A 24,470-nucleotide genomic window follows, 5' to 3' on the forward strand; every position below is an offset into this window, starting at 1 on the left:
CCCAAGCCCTCCTCCAGCACACTCACACACATACTGCACACACACACACACACATACTGTCCACACACACCCGTGCACACACGCACTCACACACGCACACACACACACGTGCACACATGCACACACAAGGACACACACAGTGTCTTATGTACACACACACACACACACACACACACACATATATAGTGGCAGAGCAGTATTGCTGCTCTCAGCAGCCAATGCTGAATATATAGCAGGCTAGATTCTGCTGAATGCTACACTTTTGCTGCTTTATGAATCAGCAAAATTACAAGACTGAAATAATGCAGTGAAACCCCTACTCTGTATGCACTCTGAGTGAGAGTGAACAGTCTGTACACATACGAAAATGAATGTGCCAAGGCCTATCAATCTGTCAGTCACATTTCATTGTTCGGCCTACTCTGTTTGTCTGTCTGTCTGTCTGTCTTAGTTTTTATTGGGCTTGACTTGGTGAAAAAAAATAAATCACGAGCTGCTTACAATTTACTAAGAAACCAGAAACCATAGTTTCCCCTCCCCTTTACCCCTTGACCACATACACACAAACACACACAATACACTCCCCTCCCTCCCCCTCTACCTCTCTACCTCCGTAAATCCCTGCACACACACACACACACACACAAACAAATACACTCCCCTCCCCCTCTACCTCTGCAAATCCCAGCACACACACACAAACTCCCCTCCCCCTCTACCTCCTTAAATACCTACACACACACACACTAAAACTAAATGCGGGACTTTGAGAGAGAGAGAGAGAGAGAGAGAGGAGAGAGAGGAGGCAGAGATGAGAGAAGAGAGAGGAGAGAGGCAGAGGAGAGGAGAGAGGCGGAGAGGAGGGCAATGGGGGGAGATTATCAGACTTGGAGCAGAAAGGAGGGCAGATTTGCGTGGCGCGAGCAGAGAGCAGCAGAGACAGGCTGAGAGGTGAAAAGCTGATAATTGGATGCCGTGTAGCCGTGCCCTGACCCTCCGCTGAACGCCAGGCTGAACCAGGCCTGCACCCTGCCACGGAGAACCTGAACACTTACCAAACCCTTACCACGCATTTCCCAAAACCCTGATCCAACCAGCCTGAACACTTTCCAAACCCTTACCACGTCTTTCCCAAAACCCTGATCCAACCGGCCTGAACTCGAGCCAAACCCTGACAAACCAGAACCGAACCCTGAATAAATTCCAAATGAGCCTGATCAAGCCTGACTGAACCAGCTCGAACCCTGACTGAACCCAAACCAAACCCTAACAAACCAGAACCGAACCCTGACTGAACCAGCCCGAGCCCTGACTGAACCCAAACCAAACCCTGACTGAACCCAAACCAAACCCTGACTGAACCCAACCAACCGATGAACCAAACCAAACCTGACTGAACCAACCAACCTGACTGACGCCGAACCTGATGACCAACCAAACCCGACTGACCAACCAAACCTGACAAAACCTGAACAACCTGGCCAAACCCTGATTAGAATGATTGATCACAATCAGACGTTATTATCTACACTGCAGTTCAACAGCAGAGCAGGATAAAATATTACCAACAAGCTGCTAGTCGGTGAAAATCAGCAAAGAAATAAAGGTTAAAAGAGCATTTTATAAACAGGTAAAAACCCAGCACGATGCCACGTGCAGCGAACCAGCAGCATGGCCACGTCAGAGTGAGTTACCCTGTTGATCCATCACATATAATGTGGCACAACTGCGAAACACTGACCAGAAGCCGCACATTACAGCACAGCGGAGAGGGTGGAAACCCATTCACCAAACGCCAGCCCAACAAATTTGATCACAAAAACGTTGGGCGTGACACCCTTGGGAGGGAAACGTGGCAGTTCTGGGAAACACTGTTGGTTGCCTCACGGAGAGAGAGAGAGAGAGAGAGAGAGAGAGAGGGAGAGCACCCACACCAACACAAAATCAAATAACGGAACATCTACACCCTTCCCCCTCACAGGTTCCGGGTGAAAACAATTTACTAAAACAAACTAAAATTAGAAAGACAAAAGAAAGTAAAACAAAGCGACCACTTTTCCGCACGCCGCTCGTAGCTGGACAGCTTTTCAGTTGACCTGTTTCTGTCTTTGGCTTGTTGTGATCTGACAAACATGCAAACAAAAATTAAATAAAGGAGAAGTGCTTTCGGTGAAAGCTCCCGATCTCGGCCCTGAACTGTGGAGAGCAGCACACCTTTAAGCACCTGGGCTGATTAGCTAACACAACCCAGGCGCGTGTGCTCTCTCCACCAGCCGGCTCAGCTGAGACCAATCCGCTTCTCTGGCAGATTGAATGCTACACACGGCTGTAAACCTTGTTTCGCATGTTTGTGCCTTCACTGTTCAATTAATTAATCTTTTATTTCGATTTTAAAAGAGTAGCAGAATTATTTAAACAAAATTCAAGCTAATCGAATATTATATTTTAATTGTTCAAATTATTACATGAAAAATCACAACTGGAGTAACATTAAAACAGGTCGATGCCTCATTTGCATAACCCTGCTTAATCTAATAAACGCTTAATTGTAATTGAATATAAATTACGTAGAACACGTAAACGAAGTGTGCTATAAATAGGGCACAGATGTCCCAGCGCAGGCTTCCATTGCTGTGGCTGACGTGGCTTTCTCAAAATATTTGGGGCATCGGTGCGTTTCGGAGACAGCGCATCTTCGAAGGCCGCGTTGATCTGTACGCTGAGGATGACGAAGGGCTCGCGAGTCAGTTAAGACAGCCCGGACGCCTCCTTCTGAGTCTGTGCAAGGAGGGGGGGGTGGACATGTCACGCCGGCACCCTCCGGGGTAATTCACCCTCTGGGGTAATTCACCCCCCGGGGTAATTCACCCTCTGGGGTAATTCACCCTCCGGGGTAATTCAACCTCTGGGGTAATTCACCCTCTGGGGTAATTCACCCCCCGGGGTAATTCATCCTCTGGGGTAACTCATCCTCCGGGGTAATTCACCCTCTTGGGTAATTCACCCCCCCGGGGTAATTCATCCTCTGGGGTAATTCACCCTCTGGGGTAATTCATCCTCCGGGGTAATTCACCCTCTCCTGGGATCATGTCCATGCTCGCTGGGTATTCACCACCCGCTCAGCTCATTGACCACCCCTGGGCCTCTTGGGTAATTCACCCTCCGGGGTAATTCACCCTCCGGGGTAATTCATCCTCCGGGGTAATTCACCCTCCGGGGTAATTCACCCTCTGGGGTAATTCATCCTCCGGGGTAATTCACCCTCCGGGGTAATTCACCCTCCGGGGTAATTCATCCTCCGGGGTAATTCACCCTCCGGGGTAATTCACCCTCTGGGGTAATTCATCCTCCGGGGTAATTCACCCTCCGGGGTAATTCGCCCTCCGGGGTAAATCCAGACTGTGACAACTCTCCTGTGATCTGTCCAGTGCGTTCGTCTGAGCCAAACGCTCAGCTCACTTGACCTTGACCCCTGTGGCCGACGTGCTGCGTTTGTGGGCTAGGACTTTCTTGCATTACAGGCGTTTTTAGCAGACGTTCTTATCCAGAGCGACTTACACAACTTGGATGTTTGGTTCGCATCCATTCATACAGCTGGATATGTACTGAAGCTCAAGGGTACAACGGCAGTGTCCTGCCCAGGAATGTGACCTTTAGGTTAAAAGACCAGTTCCTTACGCGTTATACCACACTGCCACCCCCAGTGTAGTGTCATATGAAACCATTTTCATTTTGCCTGTTTGGAAGTATGCGCAACTTGAGACTTAGTGTTGCCATATCTTGTCAGGCTTTAGTCTCTCCCCCCCCGACACTCCACGGCTTTACGCCGCTGAACAAAATGTGTTTTGTTTTTGCTTATACTTCCATTAACAGCACTTCAATCACGGCTTCAGATTACATCGTTTTTTTCTCTTCTTATTCCAAGCTCCTTACAGCCCATTTTAGGGACATTCATTCCAGCCCATCACATGTTCTAAGAATGCGCTTTTTAAAAAATCCAAAGCATTCAGTATTTATCAACGTACGCACATGGATACGCCAAAAAGCTGGGACTACTGCGTTTGTTAAATCCGGCGGTATTCGTTGCTTCGTTTGTGATTATGCGTACATTTACGTATGCAAAATCTGAAAATATTGATAAATGAGGGCAAATGTGTTTGTGTATGTGAGTTTGGACAGAGGGCTGTACGATGCACACGCGTGTGTGTGTTTGGACAGCAGGCTGTAGGATGCACACGTGTGTGTGTGTGTTTGGACAGCAGGCTGTACGATGCACTACGTGTGTGGTGGTTTGGGCAGCGAGCTGTACGATGCACATGTGTGTGTGTGTGTTTGTACAGCGAGCTGTATGATGCACATGTGTGTGTGTGTGTTTGGACAGCAGGCTGTACGATGCATACTCATGTGTGTGTGTGTTTGGACAGCAGGCTGTACGATGCACACGTGTGTGTGTGTGTTTGGACAGCGAGCTGTACGATGCACACGTGTGTGTGTGTGTGTTTGGACAGCAGGCTGTACGATGCACACGTGTGTGTGTGTGTGTTTGGACAGCAGGCTGTACGATGCACACGTGTGTGTGTGTGTTTGGAAGTGACACTGTACAGCCGGTGGATGTGTGATTTGCCAGCAGGCTGTAGCTATGCCCGGGTGCTGTGCCAGTGACACCAGGCCCGGAACGTCTTTCATGTGCGTTGGCTTTGCCAGCGGGCTCGTCCATTGAAGGAGGTGTGTGTGGAGAGCAAGGCTGAGATGACGAGAGATGTGAGGTGTTTGAGCAGATGAGATGCATAGCAGGGTGTGTATTGGAGCGAGTGATACGAGACATGTGTGGGGGATTGGACAGAGGGGAGAGCATGAGCGAGGGGTATTGAACAGCAGGAGTAGGAGTAGAGAGAGGACAGCGAGCGTAGTGTGAGTGAGGTTTACAGCGACCCTGTAGAGGCAAGGCTGAGTTGTGATTTGACAACTGGTAGTGCTACTTTAAGTGTTTTGGCCAGGTGACCACCACGTGCTTGTGCATCTTCAAGGTACAGACCTTGTGTGTCTTGGACAGCGACTGTACAGCACACGTGTGTGTGTTCGACAGCAGGCTATACATGCACACCGTGTTTGTGGTAGTGTAGTAAAATTGGAGCGAGCTAGATGCACCGTGTTGTTGTGTGTTTTGGACAGGCAACGTACGAGGACAGTGGGTGTGTGTCTGGACAGCAGCAACGATCAACGTGTGATGTATTGGACAGTACTGTCTGCACATCGCTTTGTGTGTTTGGACAGGGGCGTCACACACCGTGTCGTGTGTTTGGACAGCGGGCTGTACGATGCACATGTGTGTGTGTGTGTTTGGACAGAGGGCTGTACGATGCATACTTGTGTGTGTGTGTTTGGACAGTGAGCTGTACGATGCACGCGCGTGTGTGTGTGTGTTTGGACAGCAGGCTGTACGATGCACACACGTGTGTGTGTGTGTGTGTTTGGACAACGAGCTGTACGATGCATACGTGTGTGTGTGTTTGGACAGCGAGCTGTACGATGCACACGTGTGTGTGTGTGTGTTTGGACAGCGGGCTGTACGATGCACACGTGTGTGTGTGTGTTTGGACAGCAGGCTGTACGATGCACACGTGTGTGTGTGTGTGTGTTTGGACAGCAGGCTGTACGATGCACACGTGTGTGTGTGTGTTTGGACAGAGGGCTGTACGATGCACATATGTGTGTGTTTGTACAGCGAGCTGTACGATGCATACTCATGTGTGTGTGTGTTTGGACAGCAGGCTGTACGATGCACACGTGTGTGTGTGTGTGTTTGGACAGCGGGCTGTACGATGCACACGTGTGTGTGTGTGTGTTTGGACAGCAGGCTGTACGATGCATACGTGTGTGTGTGTTTGGACAGCAGGCTGTACGATGCACACGTGTGTGTGTGTGTTTGGATAGTGACACTGTAACAGCCGGGCGAATGTGTGAAATCCGCAGCAGATGCTCCAGGCTATCGCCCCGGGCCTGGCCCAGATACACACTCCAGAGGCCCCAAGGAAACGGCTCTTCCTCCATGTGCCGATTTGGCCTTTGCCCAGGGGCTCGCTCCATTTAGAGAGAGAGAGAGAGAGAGAGAGAGCAAGAGGGAGAGAGAGAGAGAGAGAGGGAATGAGCAAGATAGAGAGCAAGAGAGAGTGAGTATGAGAGAGAGGTAGATAGAGAGCAAGAGGGAGAGCGATAGAGACAGAGAGGGAGCAAGAGAGCGAGGAGAGATAGAACGAGCAAGAGAAAGAGAGAGAGAGAGAGAGAGAGAGAGAGAGAGCGAGAGTGAGTGAGAGAGACTCTTAGCTGTACCCCCCGGAGAGGCAGAAGGCTGAGTTTGAATTATTAAAACTGGTAGCTGCTATTTAAGCTGTTTCCCTGGCCTAGGTGACCCCAGGCTCTGCATCTCATGGGACAGACCTTTCCTCTCCCTCCCCCCCCACGCCCCCCCCCCCCCCCACAGGCACACTGCAGCGTCCCGCACACCGCATACACACACCCTGTGCTAATGAAGACCAAAATTAGAGATAGGAGACCGTTTTTTAGTATTTCTGCAGGAAACACACAGCAGGGGAGGGCCTGCCCCAAACATAACTGCACCTCAACTACAGCAGTAACCTGTCCTTGCATATCCTTTCTGGATGATCTGACCAGTGGAACGCAACCCCCCCTCTCCATACCCCCCATACCCCCCCACCCGCCCCCACCGTCCTTAAAAAAAGAGAAGAAGTATGTAGCGAAAGAACTGGACCCTCGGCAGGAGAGAAACCCACTCCTGAGTCCCGTACTGTTCATAGATGCAAAGCAGAAGTCCGATCCTGATCAAGTAAAGGCTCAGTGGCCACAGCTAAAACAATGGGAAAGTCATGACTACCAGGGGACAGTGGGGTTTTTTTTTCCACAAGGGTGGTGAAATGGAGACAGAGAAGCTCCCTCGGCCATTTTGAAAAGCAGTACAGAGTCGAAATGGGAATCATGGGAATCATCCTTAATTACAACACAACTAAAATGCAACAGCAGGATTTTCTACAGCTCGTGATTTCACATTCTTTTAAGCCTTTGAAGAGAAGCCTTTCTGGAATGTCTTTTCAAAATTCCAAGTCAGTGTTCTAGAACTCCATTGCATTTAGTTACCAAGTAGTGACTGTTACATCAGCATTAGAACGTTCAGTTAAGGACATTATAATCACATATTTGTGGCCTTACACCTTAAAGAGATAATCCAACTTTTTGGGAAATATTATCTTACCCAGTGGCAGTTTACAGTCAGTGGCAGGCACACATGGCAAGCCCCAACACATGCTTGTATCTCCATCACTTCACTTATTAGAGCTAATATTGCTTCCATCTGCAGCCATTCATAGTGGTAACACAGTTAGCATGCAGCCCTGTAGATATTGCCTAATATTTTAGTACCGGATGCACAGGGCTGAAATTGGTATCTTATCATCTAACTATGGGTAGGGTATCCAAAAAGCTAATTTCCCAAAAAGTTGGACGATCCCTTTAAAGGGTTAAATACATGTGAAGAAGTTCTACAGATTTGTCCTGTCCGTAGTGACTAAAAGGGACAGCTGTCTCAAACAGAGACCGTGTGCTGTTAGCAGGAGGGACTCTGATGCTCCCGCTGTTGCACTGTATACCTGGCAACCCCAACTCATCAACTTATCTAGTCTGTATTTTTTACCAATTTTTTGCCATCCCACCACATGTGAACATAATTTTAGAGAGAAGTGAGAGAGAGAGGGAGAGAGAGAGAGAGAAAGGGAGAAGGAGAGGGAGGGAGTGAGCGGAAAGGGAGAGAGAGACAAGATTGGTTGGTACTGACCTGTCTCCAGTTGTCGAAGATGATGATGGAGCTCTCTTCGTCATCAACTGTTACCGTGCGAAGGTATCCCTCAGCTATAAGACAAGAATACGCAGTCACACACGTACACACACACATTTGCACACACACACACACACACATAAAAGTACTGTGCACATCAAGGGCGTAACGTTAGTTCGAAATTTTTTAAATAACAGCTGTGAAATGATCATTTCTGGTGAAGTCTAAGGGGGAAATACTGCAGATTACTGAACCGTGATGCTAGGTGTTTGTCACATTACATTACAGGCATTTAGCAGACGCTCTTATCCAGAGTGACTTACAGAACATTTACATAGCATTTTTACATTGTATCCATTTATACATCTGGTCATGTACTGAAGCAATTCAGGTTAAGTACCTTGCTCAAGGGTACAACGGCAGTGCCCTACCCAGGAATCAAACCTATGACCTTTTGGTTACAAGCCCAGTTCCTTACCCACTGGGCTACACTGCCGCCCAGCCTGTCACAGAAAATAGTTCCGGAGCAGTCACGGCAAAGTTGTTGAAAATTACGGAAAACTGAAAAAAAGCGGATGAGTTTTTAAAAAACGTTAATTTATTTAAATTAATACATCTAAATTAATCAATAGATTAATAGAAACAATTGAAATAGCATGCACCAATGTAGCAACAGTAGTTTACAAAACATTGATAGAACATGCTAGAGCATGCTAAATTGCATTGCTAAAATAAAACATGGATCCTGTGTGTTCGTTATATTTCTTTAAAGTTTGTTTTGGGATAATATGTTGTACATTGCCAGATTTGGCGACTCTTCCCTATATGAAATTATTTTTCTCATCATCATGCTATATTATTGGGGGGGGGGGGATTTTATTTGGCCTGTTTTGTAATATTGTGGGAACTGTAACCCCTCTGTTCCCCCCATAAGTTACGCCCTTGGTACAAATGCTCACCCACTGTCTGGGCCAATCAAATACATTCCCTCAAACTGAAATAATATATATAAGACACAAACACATACACCCACACAATGTATTTCACACCTGTACAAGCACATACACTTACACACACACAAATGCTGCACGCACACACACACACACACACACACACACACACACCCAGACACACACACACTCGCACTCTCTGTACCGCTGAGCTCAGAGTCCACTGATTGCGATTGGTCCATGTCCCCAGCCAATGCCATGGCGAGGCAGGACTTCCCCACTCCGTTCTGACCCATCAGCACGATCCGCAACGGCGCCCCCTGCCTGCCGTCCCGCCTCGGTGCGACCGGCTCTTCCTGCGGACAGCTGAAGCTGATCCGAGGGGAGGGCGGCCCCTCCAGACCCGGCACCCAATCAGAGTCATCTGTGACCGCTTCCTCTCTCCGGAGCTGGTGCTTGATTGGTAGAGGTGTGCTTCCTCTACGAAGGGGCGGGGCAGTGGAGAGAGTCATTCCGACACACTGAGGGAAAGAGAACGTAAATTTAGGGCCTGTCTGATTACATTACAAGAAAACACAACAGAGCCCTCCAAAAAGCAGAAGAACAGCAGTAACAAACAGTAAAGTGTATCTAGTGCTCCTTTTACCTACAAAGATAGTATCTTGCAGGCTTGATGCAGAGATAGATACTGTCTAGTTTGTAGGTAAACCGAGCACTAGGTATACTTTAGTGGTAGGAAAATGGCAAATATTGTTGGACTGAATGGCCTGTTCTAGTCATTATGTTATGTTTTGTTATGTTATGTCATGTCATGTCATGTTATATGTTATGTTATGTTATGCTATGCTGTGCTATGCTATGTCATGTTATATGTTACGTTTTGTTACATCATGTCATGTCATGTTATGTTATATGTTATGTTATGTTACATCATGTCATGTCATGTTATATGTTATGTTATGCTATGCTATGTCATGTTATGTTATATGTTATGTTATGTTACATCATGTCATGTCATGTTATATGTTATGTTATGCTATGCTATGTCATGTCATGTTATATGTTATGTTATGCTATGCTATGTCATGTTATGTTATGTGTCATGTTTTGTTCTGGAGAACAGTGATCATTCCCTGCAGGGCAGAATCAGGCCAGTCCCCTGTGGCATACAAAAAAAGAGCAGTAAAATTTGGGATTAATCTGACAAACAGGAAAAACATTCTTCTCATTAATTACACACGGTTTTGCCCCTAATTTTCGATGTTTCCTGAACAGGAAACGCAGCGGTTCCTTTAGGGACAGCGATGACGTGGGTGGCTTAGCCACCTCCACTGTCTCATAGGCATTTTGTGTAGAAAGGTTTGAGCCGAAATGGAGTTCATTTCGTTTCCCCTTTTCCCCTTTTCTGAAATGTTTGACTACAAATATTATGTAGCTACACTGTATAAATTAACCATATATATGATGTTGTTCAATTATGTAATTATCTTTATGAAAGATACTCTATTATAATATGGCACTCTATTATTAATTAGCATAAATAATTACAATGCTTTTGTTAATGAAGAAACAACAAGACAAAATACATTTGTTGTCATTGAATGGCTCTGGCCATATCTTTGAAGAACATCCAGGGCCTAAGCTCATAATTGTTTTGGATAAAAAGTAAAGCCTTGCAGCTTAGGATATTACAGTTCTACAAGAAACTTGAATAGATAATGTAATTTACTGTCCTCCAGGCAACTTAATTAATAATCATTCCATCCATTATAGAACCCACTATTAAAAGTGACAGATTTTGAAGAAATTAATAAAAAATCAGAGCTTACTAACTTTATACAGCTAATCAAGTTATATGAATCGCGAATTTGGCAAAAATAACGAAAATATATGCAATGAAAAAGACATATTGTTCACATGCTATATCCCCTTCGAGTGAATACCCTAACTATAATAAGGACATGTATCCCACCCTCCACATACACACACACACACACACACAAACACGCACACACACATACACACGCACACACACATACACACACACACACGCACACCCCCCCCCACACACACACACAAACACGCACGCTCGCACTAATGAGCACACGCACATACACACACACACACACGCACACACATACACACACACACACACATATATATACACACCTGAGCGGACACACCCACACACACACATACACACATACACACAACCCCCCCGCCAAACACATACACACAAGCACACACACACATACACGCACACACACACACACATATATATACACACCTGAGCGGACACACACACACACATGCACGCTTGCACGCATGGATGCACAAACACACGCACACACACACACACACACGCACACATGCACACACACGCAACACACACACACACACACACGGGCTGAACAGCATGCATCAGTATAAATGCAGACGTTGTCCCAGGAGAGCAACGAGAAGAGAACCAGGTGTGCCTGAGACTGCATTACCCTGCCGCTATCGCCCTCTACGCTGGGACAAAGGCAACAACAATTAGACTAATTAAAAGGAGTTAATTAATTCATTATGACTGCATTGTCAAAGAGACCGGGAGTGGGACGTGGAGGGAGAACACAAGACAGAGCCAGCACAGGGTCATTATATCAAATTACACCCCCGAATCGTGGCAGTAAAGACACAAGAAACTTCTGTTTCGTCATTGTCATCAATTATGAAAAGAATTAGACTCTAGCGTAAGATGACTTATGTTGTATCGCAGTCATGATAATAGTTGTATTATTAGCATAAAAAGATACATAAATGTATGTGTTTTCTCCATGCATTTTCTCTCCAACATTTATACTTTTTAAAATAAAGAAATATATAGAAATGTATTAGAAATATATATTGTATATTCCATATACAATATTTCTGATGCAAGTATACATTATTAGTATCGTTGTAATAATAACAACAACAACAACAATAATAATAATCATAATAATAATAATAATAATAATAATATTGCATAGATCGTCAGGATACATGCTCACTGTCACCACAACGTGGCCTTTACACATCACTGTATATAACATACACACTAAACCAGACACCCGACCTGTTAGCCGCCTTCCTTACACACGGCTGAATACAACACAGGTTTACCGTAAATTATTCAGATAAAACGCCAGAAGAGTCAGAAATACAAAAACGGACCCGTCCGACACGAGCGATCGCAAAATGGCAAGTTCCTCACCAGAATCACCTCTAACAGACATTTCTCAAGTCCAAACCTGCGGTAATCCAAACTGGAAAGGCGAAAAAACTCACCGATGAGCCACTGGGGTTTCGTAGAAGGATAAACTTGCACACTGTCTTACGAACAGTATAGCCTACGATGCGGTCGTTCCATAAACAAACGAATAACTTTGAGAAACAATAATGCTAAGGAGGATTATTTTACCAAGCGCTACTGTCACCCCGCTGTCGCTGTCCAGTGCCCGGTTGATACCGCCTTGGCGTAAGTCGGTATGTGCGCGCGGGCAACTGTCCGCTGTTTTCTCTCTGTGTTAATTACTGAGCAACTCTGCACCCATCAGACACCACTGTGGACATCTCTTGCTCTCCTTCCTTTCTCACTCTCCTCCTCTCTTCTTCTCCTCTCCGCGGAATGTTTCTCCACTTACCTGAGCGCGCGCGCTCACTCCCGTGGACTGAGGGCGCACAAATTTCCTTCTGGCGCTCCTCTCTCTCTCTCTCTCTCTCTCTCTCTCTACGTAACGTATGTATGTAGGCTGCGCGTCCTCGAGCGTGTGTTGGAGCTCGCACCCCTGCCTTCGTTCCCCGTCTGCTTTGATGACTCACATGAAAGGTAACGGGTCCCAGAACACTTTCTCACAGAAAACCCGGTTTTGACATTTATCCAATTTATCTGTCAAATCAGACGGCAGCGGCTGCTCCCGTGGGACTTATCTACTGTCTACAGCACTTCGATTCATCTATTTTTTTCTCAGGAGAATGTTTCCACAACATTGTGCAGTTAATTAACTCAATTTGTGTCACACGAGCGGCGTGGCTTCACCAGACAGTGTTCACCGCAAGGGGGAGACAGAAAACGTACTTCTGCTCAGACTGTGTTGTTTGTATATTCTTAAAGTAATACACTCCAAGTTCAATAGATTTTGATATACTCACTTGAATCAAAAAATGAATGCTTTAGTCCTAGAAAACACCCAAATTATAATTATACTACAGAAGTGGAACTCATTATGCATTTAACTGTGTGCATGTGTGCCCCTTCCGTACTTGTTGCATGTTGTATGTGTGGTTTTTACATGTTTCTGGGTATTATATGTGTTGCTTTGGCAATATGACTATAGTTGTCCAAATTGAAATTAAAAATTGAAACTGGGAGAGAGAGAGAGAGGAGAGAGAGAGAGAGAGAGAGAGAGAGGCTGAGGAAGAAAGAGACACCCAGAACAGTAGGCATCCAGCCCCCCCCCCCAGGACAGACAGACCTCTCAACTGCCTCAGACCCCCCCCCCCCCTCCACTCACCAAAATATGGCCACTTGAAATAACTATGACTGAGTAACCGATTTTTTTCTTCTTAAAAACGGCAATGTACTGGTGAATTAATGTTGAAGCCTTTGTCTGGGTTTTAATGGCATGGGAGAGGAATCTCTGCAGCTTAACCACAATCATTACACTCTGGAGCCATTTTAACTGACTGCTCTTAATGCCACTGAGGTGTGTGGACCCCCCCCCCCCCCATCCCCAGTCATCTAAGATACTACAGCGGTCCTGGAGGTATTAGAAACAAGCTGATTGGCTGGCTGCATCGACACCGGCTCACGGGTCGATTAGATCACAGTAAAACGTTTCGCGTGGGGGACACAAGAGCAGTCTTTGGCTGTCATTCATGCCCTTATCAAGAGATGTAGCTGAAATGTCAGACAGACGGCGTAAAGGTTAGAGCTAATTGAGCAGTTAGAGGCCGGAAGCTGGCACGAAAACCCAAAACGGATTCCACTCCTATGTTACCCAACCTCGGTAGTCACAGCCCTTTGTAAGTACCTTAGGGGGTGTTCCAATCTTGATCCGAAAGGTTTTTGTTTTTGTAAAATAGTTTTTATGGTTTAGCCCAGCGCTAAGGCTCCTGATTCTGCTTAACATCTTGACTGAACGCTTGTTATGATCAGTTAACTACTTCGGCTAGGTGTCGTAATGCTGGGCTATCACAAAAACCTGAACCCTCACTGGCCCTTTTTGGATTTAGTTTAGTTTGGTTTAGTTTAGTTTATTTGACAAAATTAACACACGTGTTTCAAAAAACCTGCATGTGAAGAAATTGTCAAGGATAACACGAAAAAGTCCTGGACCTATTTCCATCATGGTCCTTGATGTTCCATCAGCCATAGCAAGATAATAAGATTGGATAAGGTAAGATTGGATGCCCGTGGTTCTGTTAGACTGAATCTCTACGAGATGCCTCGGTCACAGATCAGAAATTGAAAAAGAATTTGAAATTGAGAGCACATGAAACTGAAAACTTTACAAGCCTTGGGAAAAACAATTTTATTTGTAAGAAACCACTACAACAAAAACACTCTCATAATGAAGGTGGCAAAGATAGCCATAGAGTTCAGACTCACATCACAATGACATTCATAACGCTAATAAATAAATAAATAAATAAATAAATAAACAGGTTGACTGAGCTCTACATAAGCGCTCTTATGCCTGTGTAATCGCAATGTGTAGGCGGGCTTTGGGGAAGGTGAGTGACATCTCACCGTGACAACCGCCCCACTCTGTCAGTTAGTCTGGGGGTGTAGGCTGAGGCAGAGAGAGAGAGGCAGAAATGTAGACCCCTGCAAAATGGAGTCATATCCTTTGTGATGTCATCGTTCCCTCAGCTCAGAGCTCCATAGAGAGGCTGCTTGTGTAACAGCAGGAACGGAGGGCCAGCGATGTCACACATGAAGGAGTCCTGTCTGACTGATTGTCCTCCTTCCACTAGGGGGCAGCACGGCATATTCTTCACACACACACCATCACAAGGCTGAGAATCCAACCTCACCAAACGTGTTATTCATATTCATACAAGCTCATTTGCAGACCTCACTCTTGGCTCCTCCCACAGTCAGGCCACTGGTTCAGAGGGGCGGGGCTTGTCTGCCTGTCCTGTACCAGAGACTAACTAATAATTGTTTGTTCACCTTCGTAGCTTTTATTTTGTGAGGTGGGGAGGGTGGCTGCTGAGAACCTCTCACCTTTGGCCTCATAAGGTGGTCCAGAAGGTCATATTCTTTGAACATTATAACATCTTTACAGACTCTGGCCTCGTGGAAAAGCCCCTTGGCACTCCCTCTTAGTCTCTCTCAGAGAGCGTAACAGGTACCCACAGGTTCCCTGTGATTCGTGGCTGCGATTACAGATGAACACGTCCTTCAGCGTGGTGTCTTTACTCTGTGTAGATCCCCGTAAAAAAAAAAGCTAAACATTCATGTTAAAATCATGGATGTCGCTACGCGATGCCGCTACGCCCCTCCACTCGCCTGCCCTGCTCAGGGGCGACAGTGGGATTCTCGCGTCCGGAGAGCCGTGATTCAGCACGCCTGCGCCATCTGCGTCCCTGAACTTTTTTTCTCAAGTCCGTCCGGGCTTCGGCGGTGACTGTGCTGTACTTTAACACCATCACCCTCTCCTCCCCCGCTAGACTCCCTGCTAGAGGACAAGAAAATAACTGTTCTGAAGGGGTTCCTCGGCTTATGGGGGGAACCCCTTTTCAGTTCTTCACGGAACCCTGCATGGGAGGTGAGAAGTGTGAAAGCTGCCACATCGAACCGTTTCGCTGGACTAAGAACCCTTGAACTAGACAGGGTTCCTCTATGGAGACACAGAGGAGCCTTTTGAAACCCTTACTTTTGAGAGCGTACCCCACACTTACCATCACTTTTAATGATGTCTTGATTTCCCCTTCAGGCTAATGATTACACCCCTGTTTAATTATCACCGCTATCATGCTTTCACCCTGGTTTCTCATTATCGTTAAGCCTGACTCAATCTGCCATTCCCGTTGCATCCTGTTTTCACAGTTTCCGACAACCACGGCTGGTGATGACGTCACAGGAGGGCCAGTGATGTCACACAGGAAGCAGTGGCAGAGTGACAGGACTCTGACAGCTTTCAAGATTCAAACCTTCACTATTTGCAACAACAACAAAAAATTCACAGTGATTTCGAACTGACGTCTCTGAAAATTTAACCCCGATTGCGAGCCCTGATGCCACAGATGTAACACTCGTAATCGTTAGTGATTTCATAAAAATAAAAATAAAAATGTATTCTTTTAATTTCAGCTTTCCAGCCTTCCGCCTGGTCCAGTGGTCAACGGCGCTAATGACGATGTCGCCTCTCTCGGCCCCGCCCACCTCTGTTTGTTCTCATGCCACTTCCTGTCGTCGCAGGAAGCAGTCGGGGGCGGAGGAGGGAGGGGGGCAGAGCGAGCGGGCGGGCCGGGCCTCGGTGGCGCTCACGAGCTCCTCGTAGCGAGTTTTGTAGGCGTCCCGTTCCCTCAGGACCCGAGAGAGCTCCCGCTGCAGCTGCTCCAGCTGGGAGAGGATGGACAGAAGGAGGAAGTGAGAGAACGAAAGAGCGGAGGAGTGGAATTCAGTTTTTTTTCCCCCCTGCCGTACGAGCACGATCATGCGTATGAATTTGCACGTGGACGTGTGTAAATGTCCCGCAAATACTGATCAGCTGCGCATGAGTGTGTGTGTGGTCACATGCAGTTGCGTGTACCTGCATGTGTGTAGGTGTGTGTACTGAAGTTGTTAGTGATGAGCAGGTGTGTGTATCCGAGCAGTTGTGTGTAGCTGTGCATAGTTACAATCAGATGGAAGCAGTTGTGTGTAGCTGCATGTGCTAGAGGTGTGTGTACTGAAGTTGTTAGTGATGAGCAGGTGTGTGTATTCGAGCAGTAGTATGTAGCTGTGCATAGTTACAATCAGATGGAAGCAGTTGTGTGTAGTCGTGTGTAGCTGCGATTAGTTGTGTGTAGGTGCGTGAAGTTGCCTGTAGCTGTATATACCTGTGCTTAGCTCCAAGCAGGTGTGTATGCCTGTGCTTAGCTCCACGCAGGTGTGTATACCTGTGCTTAGCTCCACGCAGGTGTATATACCTGTGCTTAGCTCCACGCAGGTGTGTATAGCTGTGTGTAGCTGTGCTTAGCTCCACGCAGGTGTGTATACCTGTGCTTAGCTCCACGCAGGTGTGTATAGCTGTGTATACCTGTGCTTAGCTCCACGCAGGTGTGTATACCTGTGCTTAGCTCCACGCAGGTGCATATACCTGTGTATACCTGTGCTTAGCTCCACGCAGGTGTGTATACCTGTGCTTAGTTCCACGCAGGTGCGTATACCTGTGCTTAGCTCCACGCAGGTGCATATACCTGTGTATACCTGTGCTTAGCTCCACGCAGGTGTGTATAGCTGTGTATACCTGTGCTCAGCTCCACGCAGGTGCGCGTGCGGTGGGCGTACCTGCCAGGTGAGGGCGTGTCGGGCGTACCTGCCAGGTGAGGGCGTGTCGGGCGGACTCCAGGGCGTGGCGGTGCTGCAGGCGCCTGCGGCGGCAGCGCTGGGCGTAGCCGCGGTTCTTCAGCGTGCGGCGCTTCTGCTTGAGCCGCCGTGCCTCATCCCGGGCCACGCCCCGCAGGCGCCGGTTCAGCTCCCGCGCCGACAGGCCCGCCAGCTGCTCGTCCGACAGGCCCGCCGGCTGCTCGTCCGACAGGCCCGCCAGCTGCTCGTCCGACAGGCCCGCCGGCTGCTCGTCCGACAGGCCCACCAGCTGCTCGTCCGACAGGCGCAGGCGCTCCTCGGGCCGGCACTCCTCGGGCCGGCGCTGCTGAAGGGGGGGGGGGCAGGTGGGGCGGGGGGGGCGGGGGGGGGGGGCGCAGGGGCGGGGACGGGGAGAGGCTGTCAGCGCAATCATCCAATTAACTAATCACCTAATTGGCAAGCCGCTGCAATTAGGCTCATGGGTACTACAGGCCACTGAATAGGTGGAGGTGAGCAATAGAGAGGGGGGGATCGTGCTACACGTGTGACATCATCACTTCATTTCTCCCGTTCATGTCTGTAATCTGTAATATGACAGAAATTCCACTGCTAATCCTGGTTAATCCCTGTTAATCTCAGGTACCAGGGAGCGGAATTATGCTCCACAATCATAGCAAATATAATCCCGTCATGACCTCACATGACTCACCATACTGCATTCACACGCATGCACGCACACACACGTACACAGACTTCCTTAAGAAAGAACACGTTTAAGAAGAATCTAACCCGAAGCTCTAAAATTTCAACAGGTCATTTCTCCGCCCCCCCACCCAACACTCCTCCCCTCTCAGACCCCCTTGCTGCACCAGGCCCACCTGCAGATGAAGATGCTGGTGATGATCATGATGATGATGATTATGATGATGAAGATGGTGATGGGGGTGCTGCAGATGATGATGGAGGTGGTGGAGCTGGCTCTGGGCGTTTGGGTGGTGTGGGCAGGGGGCAGAGCCTGGGGGGTTAGGTGAGGGGGCGGAGCTTGGGGGGAGGAGGAGCACGTGCTGGAGGTCATACAGGTCTGCAGCTTCTGAGCAGGAGTCACCTCCTCCGGCACTGTCACAGTCCTGCTGACTGGAGCTGGAGCTCTGAGAGAGAGAGAGAGAGAGAGAGGGAGAGAGAGAGAGAGGGAGAGAGAGAGAGAGAGAGAGGGAGAGAGAGAGAGAGAGAGAGGGAGAGAGAGAGAGGGAGAGAGAGAGGGAGAGAGGGAGAGAGAGAGAGAGAGAGAGAGAGGGAGAGAGATAAGGGGAGAGAGGGAGAGGGGGAGGGAGAGGGAGAGAGAGAGAGAGAGAGAGAGGGGGAGGGAGAGAGAGGGATATATATATTGTTCTGACACAAAAAGAACAGGACCACACAACCAAAATAACCACACACACACACACACACACACACACATGCATACACACACACACACACACACACACACACACACACACATGCAGGCACACACACGCACAGTACCTGGGAGCTGACTGCAGCAGCAGCAGAGTTGAACAGGGCCTCCACAGGGTCCTCGAACCCCAGAAACTCTGCCGCTGCCCCCCTCTCTCGGTCCGCCCGCTCCCCAACCCCGCTCTCCACACCCCCAAACTGCTGCTGCACCGCCGCCAGCCAAATCAGCTCCTCCAGGGAGGCGGGGCTAGGGGCGGGGCCAGGGGCGGGGCTGCACGCCCCAGGGAAGGTGCTGGGGGTGGAGTGAGACAAGGTGAGAGAGGAAGACGAGGAGGAGGAGGAGGAGGAGGAGAGGCAGGAGGAGGAAGTGGGATGGGGCTGGGTTTCACTTAGTGTTGGGGAGGGAGGCAGGGAAGTGTTGGGGCTGGAGGTCTGGAGCTGGTGGGCGGAGTCCTGGTAGGGGTGGGCGGGGTCAGGGCAAGGGTAGGCGGAGTCTTGGTGGGGGTGGGCAGTGTCAGTGGAAGGGTGGGTGGAGTCCTGGAGCAGGTGGGTGGAGCAAGGGCTGGAGGAGGGGTGAGGAGTGGGTTTAGGGAGGGGGCTGGGGGCTGGGTTAGTGGCGATGTCTGGTTTGACCTCGAATTTGAGCAGGTCGAAATCTTTCAGGTACTCCATGGCCAAGGGGCAGGGGGTCAGGAAGGGGAGGAGCAGGGAGGGAGAGGACATGGTGAAGGGTGTGTGTGTGTGTGTGTGTGTGTCAGCACCAGAGGGGGCTGTGTGTCTGGTAAGGTCTTCAAGGTCTCCTCCTACCCTTAAATCTGCATGAGAGAGAGAGAGAGAGAGAGAGAGAGAGAGAGGGGAATAATGAATTTAAACAACTTTTTGTCCATTCCTATAGAGAAACACTAGCACAAAAATATGTTCCCTTATTGGTCTTTGACACTACCTAGCTTGCTGTCACTAGCTGGCTGGCCTGATACATACAAAAACTTGCTGCAGGTTTTATACACACAAACAAATATCGCCTGTGTCCGCCAGAAGAGTTATCCCATAGTTGACTGCACAAAAGCAGAAACTGATTAAATGGCATCGTGTCACTCCCTCCTCACCCCACAGAACAGCCCAGCACCCCACAGAACAGCCCCTCACCCCACAGAACAGCCCAGCACCCCACAGAACAGCAGCCCCACGACAGCCCGCCAGCGAACAGCCCCTCACCCCACAGAACAGCCCAGCACCCCAGAACAGCCACACCCCAGAAGCCCAGCACCCGCTGGAACAGCCCAGCACCCAGCGGAACATCCCCTCGCCCCACAGAACATCCCAGCACCCCACAGAACAGCCCAGCACCCCACAGAACAGCCCAGCACCCGCTGGAACAGCCCAGCACCCCACAGAACAGCCCAGCACCCCCTGGAACAGCCCAGTGCCCCACAGAACAGCCCAGCACCCCACGGAATAGCCCAGCACCCCACTGAACAGCCCCTCACCCCACAGAACTGCCCAACGCCCAGCGGAACAGCCCAGCACCTTGCAGAACAACCCAGCACCCAACGGAACAGCCCCTGTGTGAGTCTGAGCAGGCTTGACAGGCTGTGCTAAATCACAGGAACAGCAGTCGCTGCCACACCGCCGGACCCCACAAACCAAAAACAACTTCACTATTACTTTCCTATCAGCATACTGTAGCAGTGACCATGTCGCCATTATTAGTGAACAACACATTCTGTAATATATTAAATCATGATGTAATTAATGCTATTCATGATAGCAATGTACACGTAAACTGTAATGAAAATACAAGAAAACAACAGTAAAAATCATAAGCGTGATAATTAACATTAACGACAGCCGACAAGGTCCCGTCTCTCCTTAAAAGAAAGTATTTCCCCCCCCAGTGAAGCTTGTAACAGGCTCCGCATCGCTAACCAATCTAGCGACGGCACGGTTCTGTCCCTAACCCCCCCCACCCCACCCCACCCCGCCGTAGCCGTGGCGACCCTGACCCCCCAGCGAGCCCTGCCCCGGAGAACAGAAGCAAGAACAGAACTTTTCTCTTACCGTGAGCCGGAGGGAGGGAGGGAGAGAGAGAGAGAGAGAGAGAGAGAGAGGCGGGATTGGAGAAGAGAGGCCTCGGCGCAGACCGCTTCAGTGTTCCGATGAAAGAGAACGAGGAGGGAGGGAGGAGGGTGGGACAGCCGCTCCGGAGCGAGAGAGGGACAGACAGAGAGAGAGAGAGAGAGTGTGTGAGTGTGTGTCTGTGCGCCAGTCACTGGCCATGTAAATATCTCTCTCTCTCTCTCTTCGCCCCTCTGTTCACCCTGTGTGTGCACATGCTGCCCCCTACATCCCCCCCCCCCACACCCCCGCATTTCCCCCTCCTCTCTGTGTTACAGAACTGCTCTGTGAAACCACCCCCCCCCCAAACCCCGGCTCTGCTCACCGGCACCAAACCAGCAACCTAACCCTAACTCGCACGCAGTCCTGAAGTTGCACACACACATTTATACGTACACACACACAACCCAAGCCACTCACCAGTCACCTACCAGCACCTCACCTGTCACCTAAAAGCCCCTCACCTGTCACCTATGAGCTGCTCACCTGTCACTAATTAGACCCTCACCTGTCACTCACTGCTTATCCAATCAGGCAGGTTCATGCGATTGAGAAATGGCACATTATTGCAGGTGATTTTGTTAGGTGGAAGGGTCACAAAACAGCTTGCTGTGGCTGTGTCTAAGCACAAGCAAAGCGAGCAGCATGTCTCTTTAATGGAAGCATTACTGTTGTCTACAATGTCACAACCTGGCTCAAGGGCCGTGACAAAGAGGGAGACGCACACTGACGCATTTTAAAAGCAAATTCACATTTATCTGAAATAAACTAATTATACCAAAAACAAGACAAACATGAGGTGTGAAAGTTAGCATTATCACTAGTGCAGGTGAGTGGATGTACGAAAGGCATGCTGAAGCAATGTTGTATGGTGTAAAACCCAAAAGCACAGCCAAAACACACCAAAACAGTGACCAAACAGTGGGGAGAGAGCTCTCCCTGAAACTGGAGACAGGCACCTTAATCTCTCTGGGAGCCCTGGATACAGGTGCTCCCAACTGTACCAACGACCCTCTGCTCTGCCCTGCAGGCACCTGTGAACAATACCACAACGAGCCGCACGGGCAGCGTAGAGTAGAGGGTCGTCACAGCAATTCATTTTACCAGCCAATCAAGGCAGAGGTTTTTTTTTTTTTTTTTAATATTTCAGTTTCGTGACAATGACGCGCGTGCTGTAACAGGCTCCGTAATTGGCCAACTGGAATCTCTCATTGTGACATCATAATTACCTGGCGGCAGCGGCTCAGGTTCAGAGGTCACGCTCTGTGGTGTGACAGCGTTCCTCGCGGCGAGCGCAGAGCGGCGGCTGCCGGACGTGCCGCGGGGGGCGCGATTCAGCACCGCCGGCGAAAAGGACGAGCGTCGTGCGAGGGGCTTCTCATATATGTATATATATATTACATTACATTACAGGCATTTAGCAGACGCTCTTATCCAGAGCGACTTACACAACTTTTACATTGTATCCATTTATACAGCTGGATATATACTGAAGCAATTTCGGTTAAGTACCTTGCTCAAGGGTACAACGGCAGGGTCCTTACCCGGGAATCGAACCTGCGACCTTTTGGTTACAAGCCCAGTTCCTTACCCACTGTGCTACACTCCGTCCACTCCGTATATATATATGTGACATTTCACAAGTGCCACGTAGGGACGAAACCAGCATCAAAAGCGCACCATCGTCGCAGAGGCTGGGAACAGGCCAGCGATTCGGCGTCTCTGGGAGCGGCTCGAGAGGGGTCCTCTCGCGCGCGGAGGAGATCCTCAGAAGCCCCTCGAGCGCCAAGATCGGTCGGGGACAAAGAACGAGAGCCCCCGTTACCTCAGGCGCCGGAGGCCGCCTGTGACAGAGCGTCCTGTTCCTGGCAGCCGTCCGCCACCAGCAGGCCCCCGGACAAGGACAACAGCACGGACGGATTTAGCTCCTCTCCATTTGTGACTCCTCACAATAGCGGCGCGGAGTGCCTGCATGGTTCTCCCGCTCGATGCGCCCCTTGCCTTTTTGCGTGCTTTTATTTCGGCTATTGCTCCGGTCATTTTGTTCGCATTGTTCACCCAGCTCTCTCTGGCAGTTATTATTTTTTTTTGGGGGGGGGAGACTTATCCACAGCGGTCCCTGCTACCGTCCCCATACCGTGCCCCTCTGCCAAAGGGAGTAAGGCCCCCGCCCCCAGTTGTGTAATTAGGGGACTTTTCTTACCCATTTGTTTCGTGTCGTTAAGCAGAAAAATGCAAAACGAGCACTTTTTTTTTTTAATGAGCCTTCGGAGCCTAAACTCGTTAAGCCGCGAACCGCGTGCCTTAATTAACGTCTCGTCGAGGATTCGGCGCGTTAATATCGTCTGCGCAAATCTGCCTGAGACGGACGGCGCAGACGGGGGGAAAAAAACCGACGCCGCTCGCGTCCAGCGTTTTGGCGGCACCTGCTACCGGCTGAGACTTGGCGGGGGGAAAGAGAAAACAAAACAGCCGGCCTGCGCCAGGGTGTGGCGGGTATCACGGTTAGCCGTAGGACTCACAGGAAATCACCGGCGTGAATAAACACCGCGATCCTGTGTTTACTCTGTGAGTCGAACGGTGTCTTACGTAGCGAACAGAAATAAATCTGCGCTACATTTTTATCAGCCCATTTTATCAGCCGGGATGCGAAGGGTGGTCTCTCCGGATCGTCACTGGAGTTATTCGGTACGGAAGATTTCTTTTACGGATTCTTTCACGTCATTTAGAAAATATGTATAAATGTGTTTGATGTTATATTAATTATGGGACACTTAAGCCCCGCACCCCCATCCCCCCGGCCCCTCGGCTGAACTCTCAGACAGAACTACAGAGAGGCACAGACACACACACACACACACACACACACACACACCACGCGCACACACACTATTTTTGGAACAGGCTGTCCTCCAAGCTGACCTATTAAATACGGAATAAGATGGAATTGTAGGGCACATACAGTAATGGAGGCCCTGGGAAGGACATATAATTGACCCGAGCATTGACACGTACTGTTACATGATTTTGCACTTTAAACTCATGGCCATTACTCACTCAAAAGCAACGGGGGAGAGATGAAAAGGAATCCGTGGTAAAGTGCGTAAGAGTGCTGAATCTGATCAAAACTGCTGACTCAATAAGTACTGCTACACAACAAGGTGGATGGCACATAAATTACTTTTTTCTATTCAACCATTTTTTTGTTGTTGTTTGTTGCGTGCGACTGTAGTGAGCACTGAAGACCGTGAGAGGCGTCTGCTCAGACAGAGGTCACGACCTTCAGCGACCTTCAGCGACCTTGCCCCGGCCCGGCCCAGGTGACAGTGTGAGTGTGAAAGCGTCACCTCAGAAGACTTCCTTCTTCACCGCGGCCAGGCCAGGCCATGACCCCACGGACCATCTGGAGAGGTGGAAGTGTGGGATAAGGGGGGGGGGAGAGAGGGGGATAGGGACAGAGAGAGAGAGAGGGAGAGAGAGAGGGAGGGAGGGAGAGAGAGGCTTATGGTGAGATGAGCACTGACAGACAGGGATGTTTTTGAAGACCATGCCAGCCCACAGG

At 49.2% G+C, this 24,470-nt stretch overlaps 2 protein-coding genes across 5 annotated transcripts in view; both read right to left on the reverse strand.

Moving 5' to 3' along the window:
- Positions 1-12,864, reverse strand: part of rem2 (RAS (RAD and GEM)-like GTP binding 2) — an 18,851-nt gene extending 5,987 nt beyond the window's left edge. The window contains exons 1-3 of one of the 3 annotated variants that reach the window (XM_064345824.1): positions 12,465-12,864; positions 9,002-9,317; positions 7,847-7,920 (exon numbers count right to left, since the gene is read on the reverse strand). In XM_064345824.1, coding sequence (XP_064201894.1) covers positions 7,847-7,920; positions 9,002-9,308 — 381 coding nt within the window. In that variant the 5' untranslated portion in view covers positions 9,309-9,317; positions 12,465-12,864. The other 2 variants (XM_064345823.1, XM_064345825.1) reach the window with 2 other exon arrangements.
- Positions 12,865-14,773: 1,909 nt separating this feature from the next.
- On the reverse strand, positions 14,774-21,086 carry LOC135260537 (transcription factor Maf-like). Of its 2 annotated transcripts, XM_064345826.1 has the most exons (5): positions 20,852-21,086; positions 18,863-19,608; positions 18,220-18,489; positions 17,352-17,669; positions 14,774-16,393 (listed from the first exon to the last, which is right to left on the reverse strand). In XM_064345826.1, exons 2-5 carry the CDS (start codon positions 19,514-19,516, stop codon positions 16,226-16,228), a joined length of 1,410 nt encoding a protein of 469 aa, XP_064201896.1. In that variant the 5' UTR covers positions 19,517-19,608; positions 20,852-21,086; the 3' UTR covers positions 14,774-16,225. The 2 variants fall into 2 exon arrangements, with proteins under 2 accessions (XP_064201896.1, XP_064201898.1); XM_064345828.1 differs by lacking the exon at positions 20,852-21,086 and having other exon boundaries at positions 18,863-19,966.
- Between the last annotated feature and the right edge of the window lie 3,384 nt (positions 21,087-24,470).

The sequence above is a fragment of the Anguilla rostrata genome, chromosome 8 (assembly GCF_018555375.3).
Source record: "Anguilla rostrata isolate EN2019 chromosome 8, ASM1855537v3, whole genome shotgun sequence".
Lineage (NCBI taxonomy): Eukaryota > Metazoa > Chordata > Actinopteri > Anguilliformes > Anguillidae > Anguilla > Anguilla rostrata.

Excerpts from the sequence above, each read along its gene's own strand:
- LOC135260537 (XM_064345826.1), bottom strand. The coding sequence starts at position 19,516 with ATGTCCTCTCCCTCCCTGCTCCTCCCCTTCCTGACCCCCTGCCCCTTG. Across the intron at positions 18,490-18,862 it reads CTGCTGCAGTCAGCTCCCAG|AGCTCCAGCTCCAGTCAGCA; the intron begins GTACTGTGCGTG and ends TCTCTCTCTCAG. Across the intron at positions 17,670-18,219 it reads ACCAGCATCTTCATCTGCAG|TGCCGGCCCGAGGAGCGCCT; the intron begins GTGGGCCTGGTG and ends CGGCCCGAGGAG.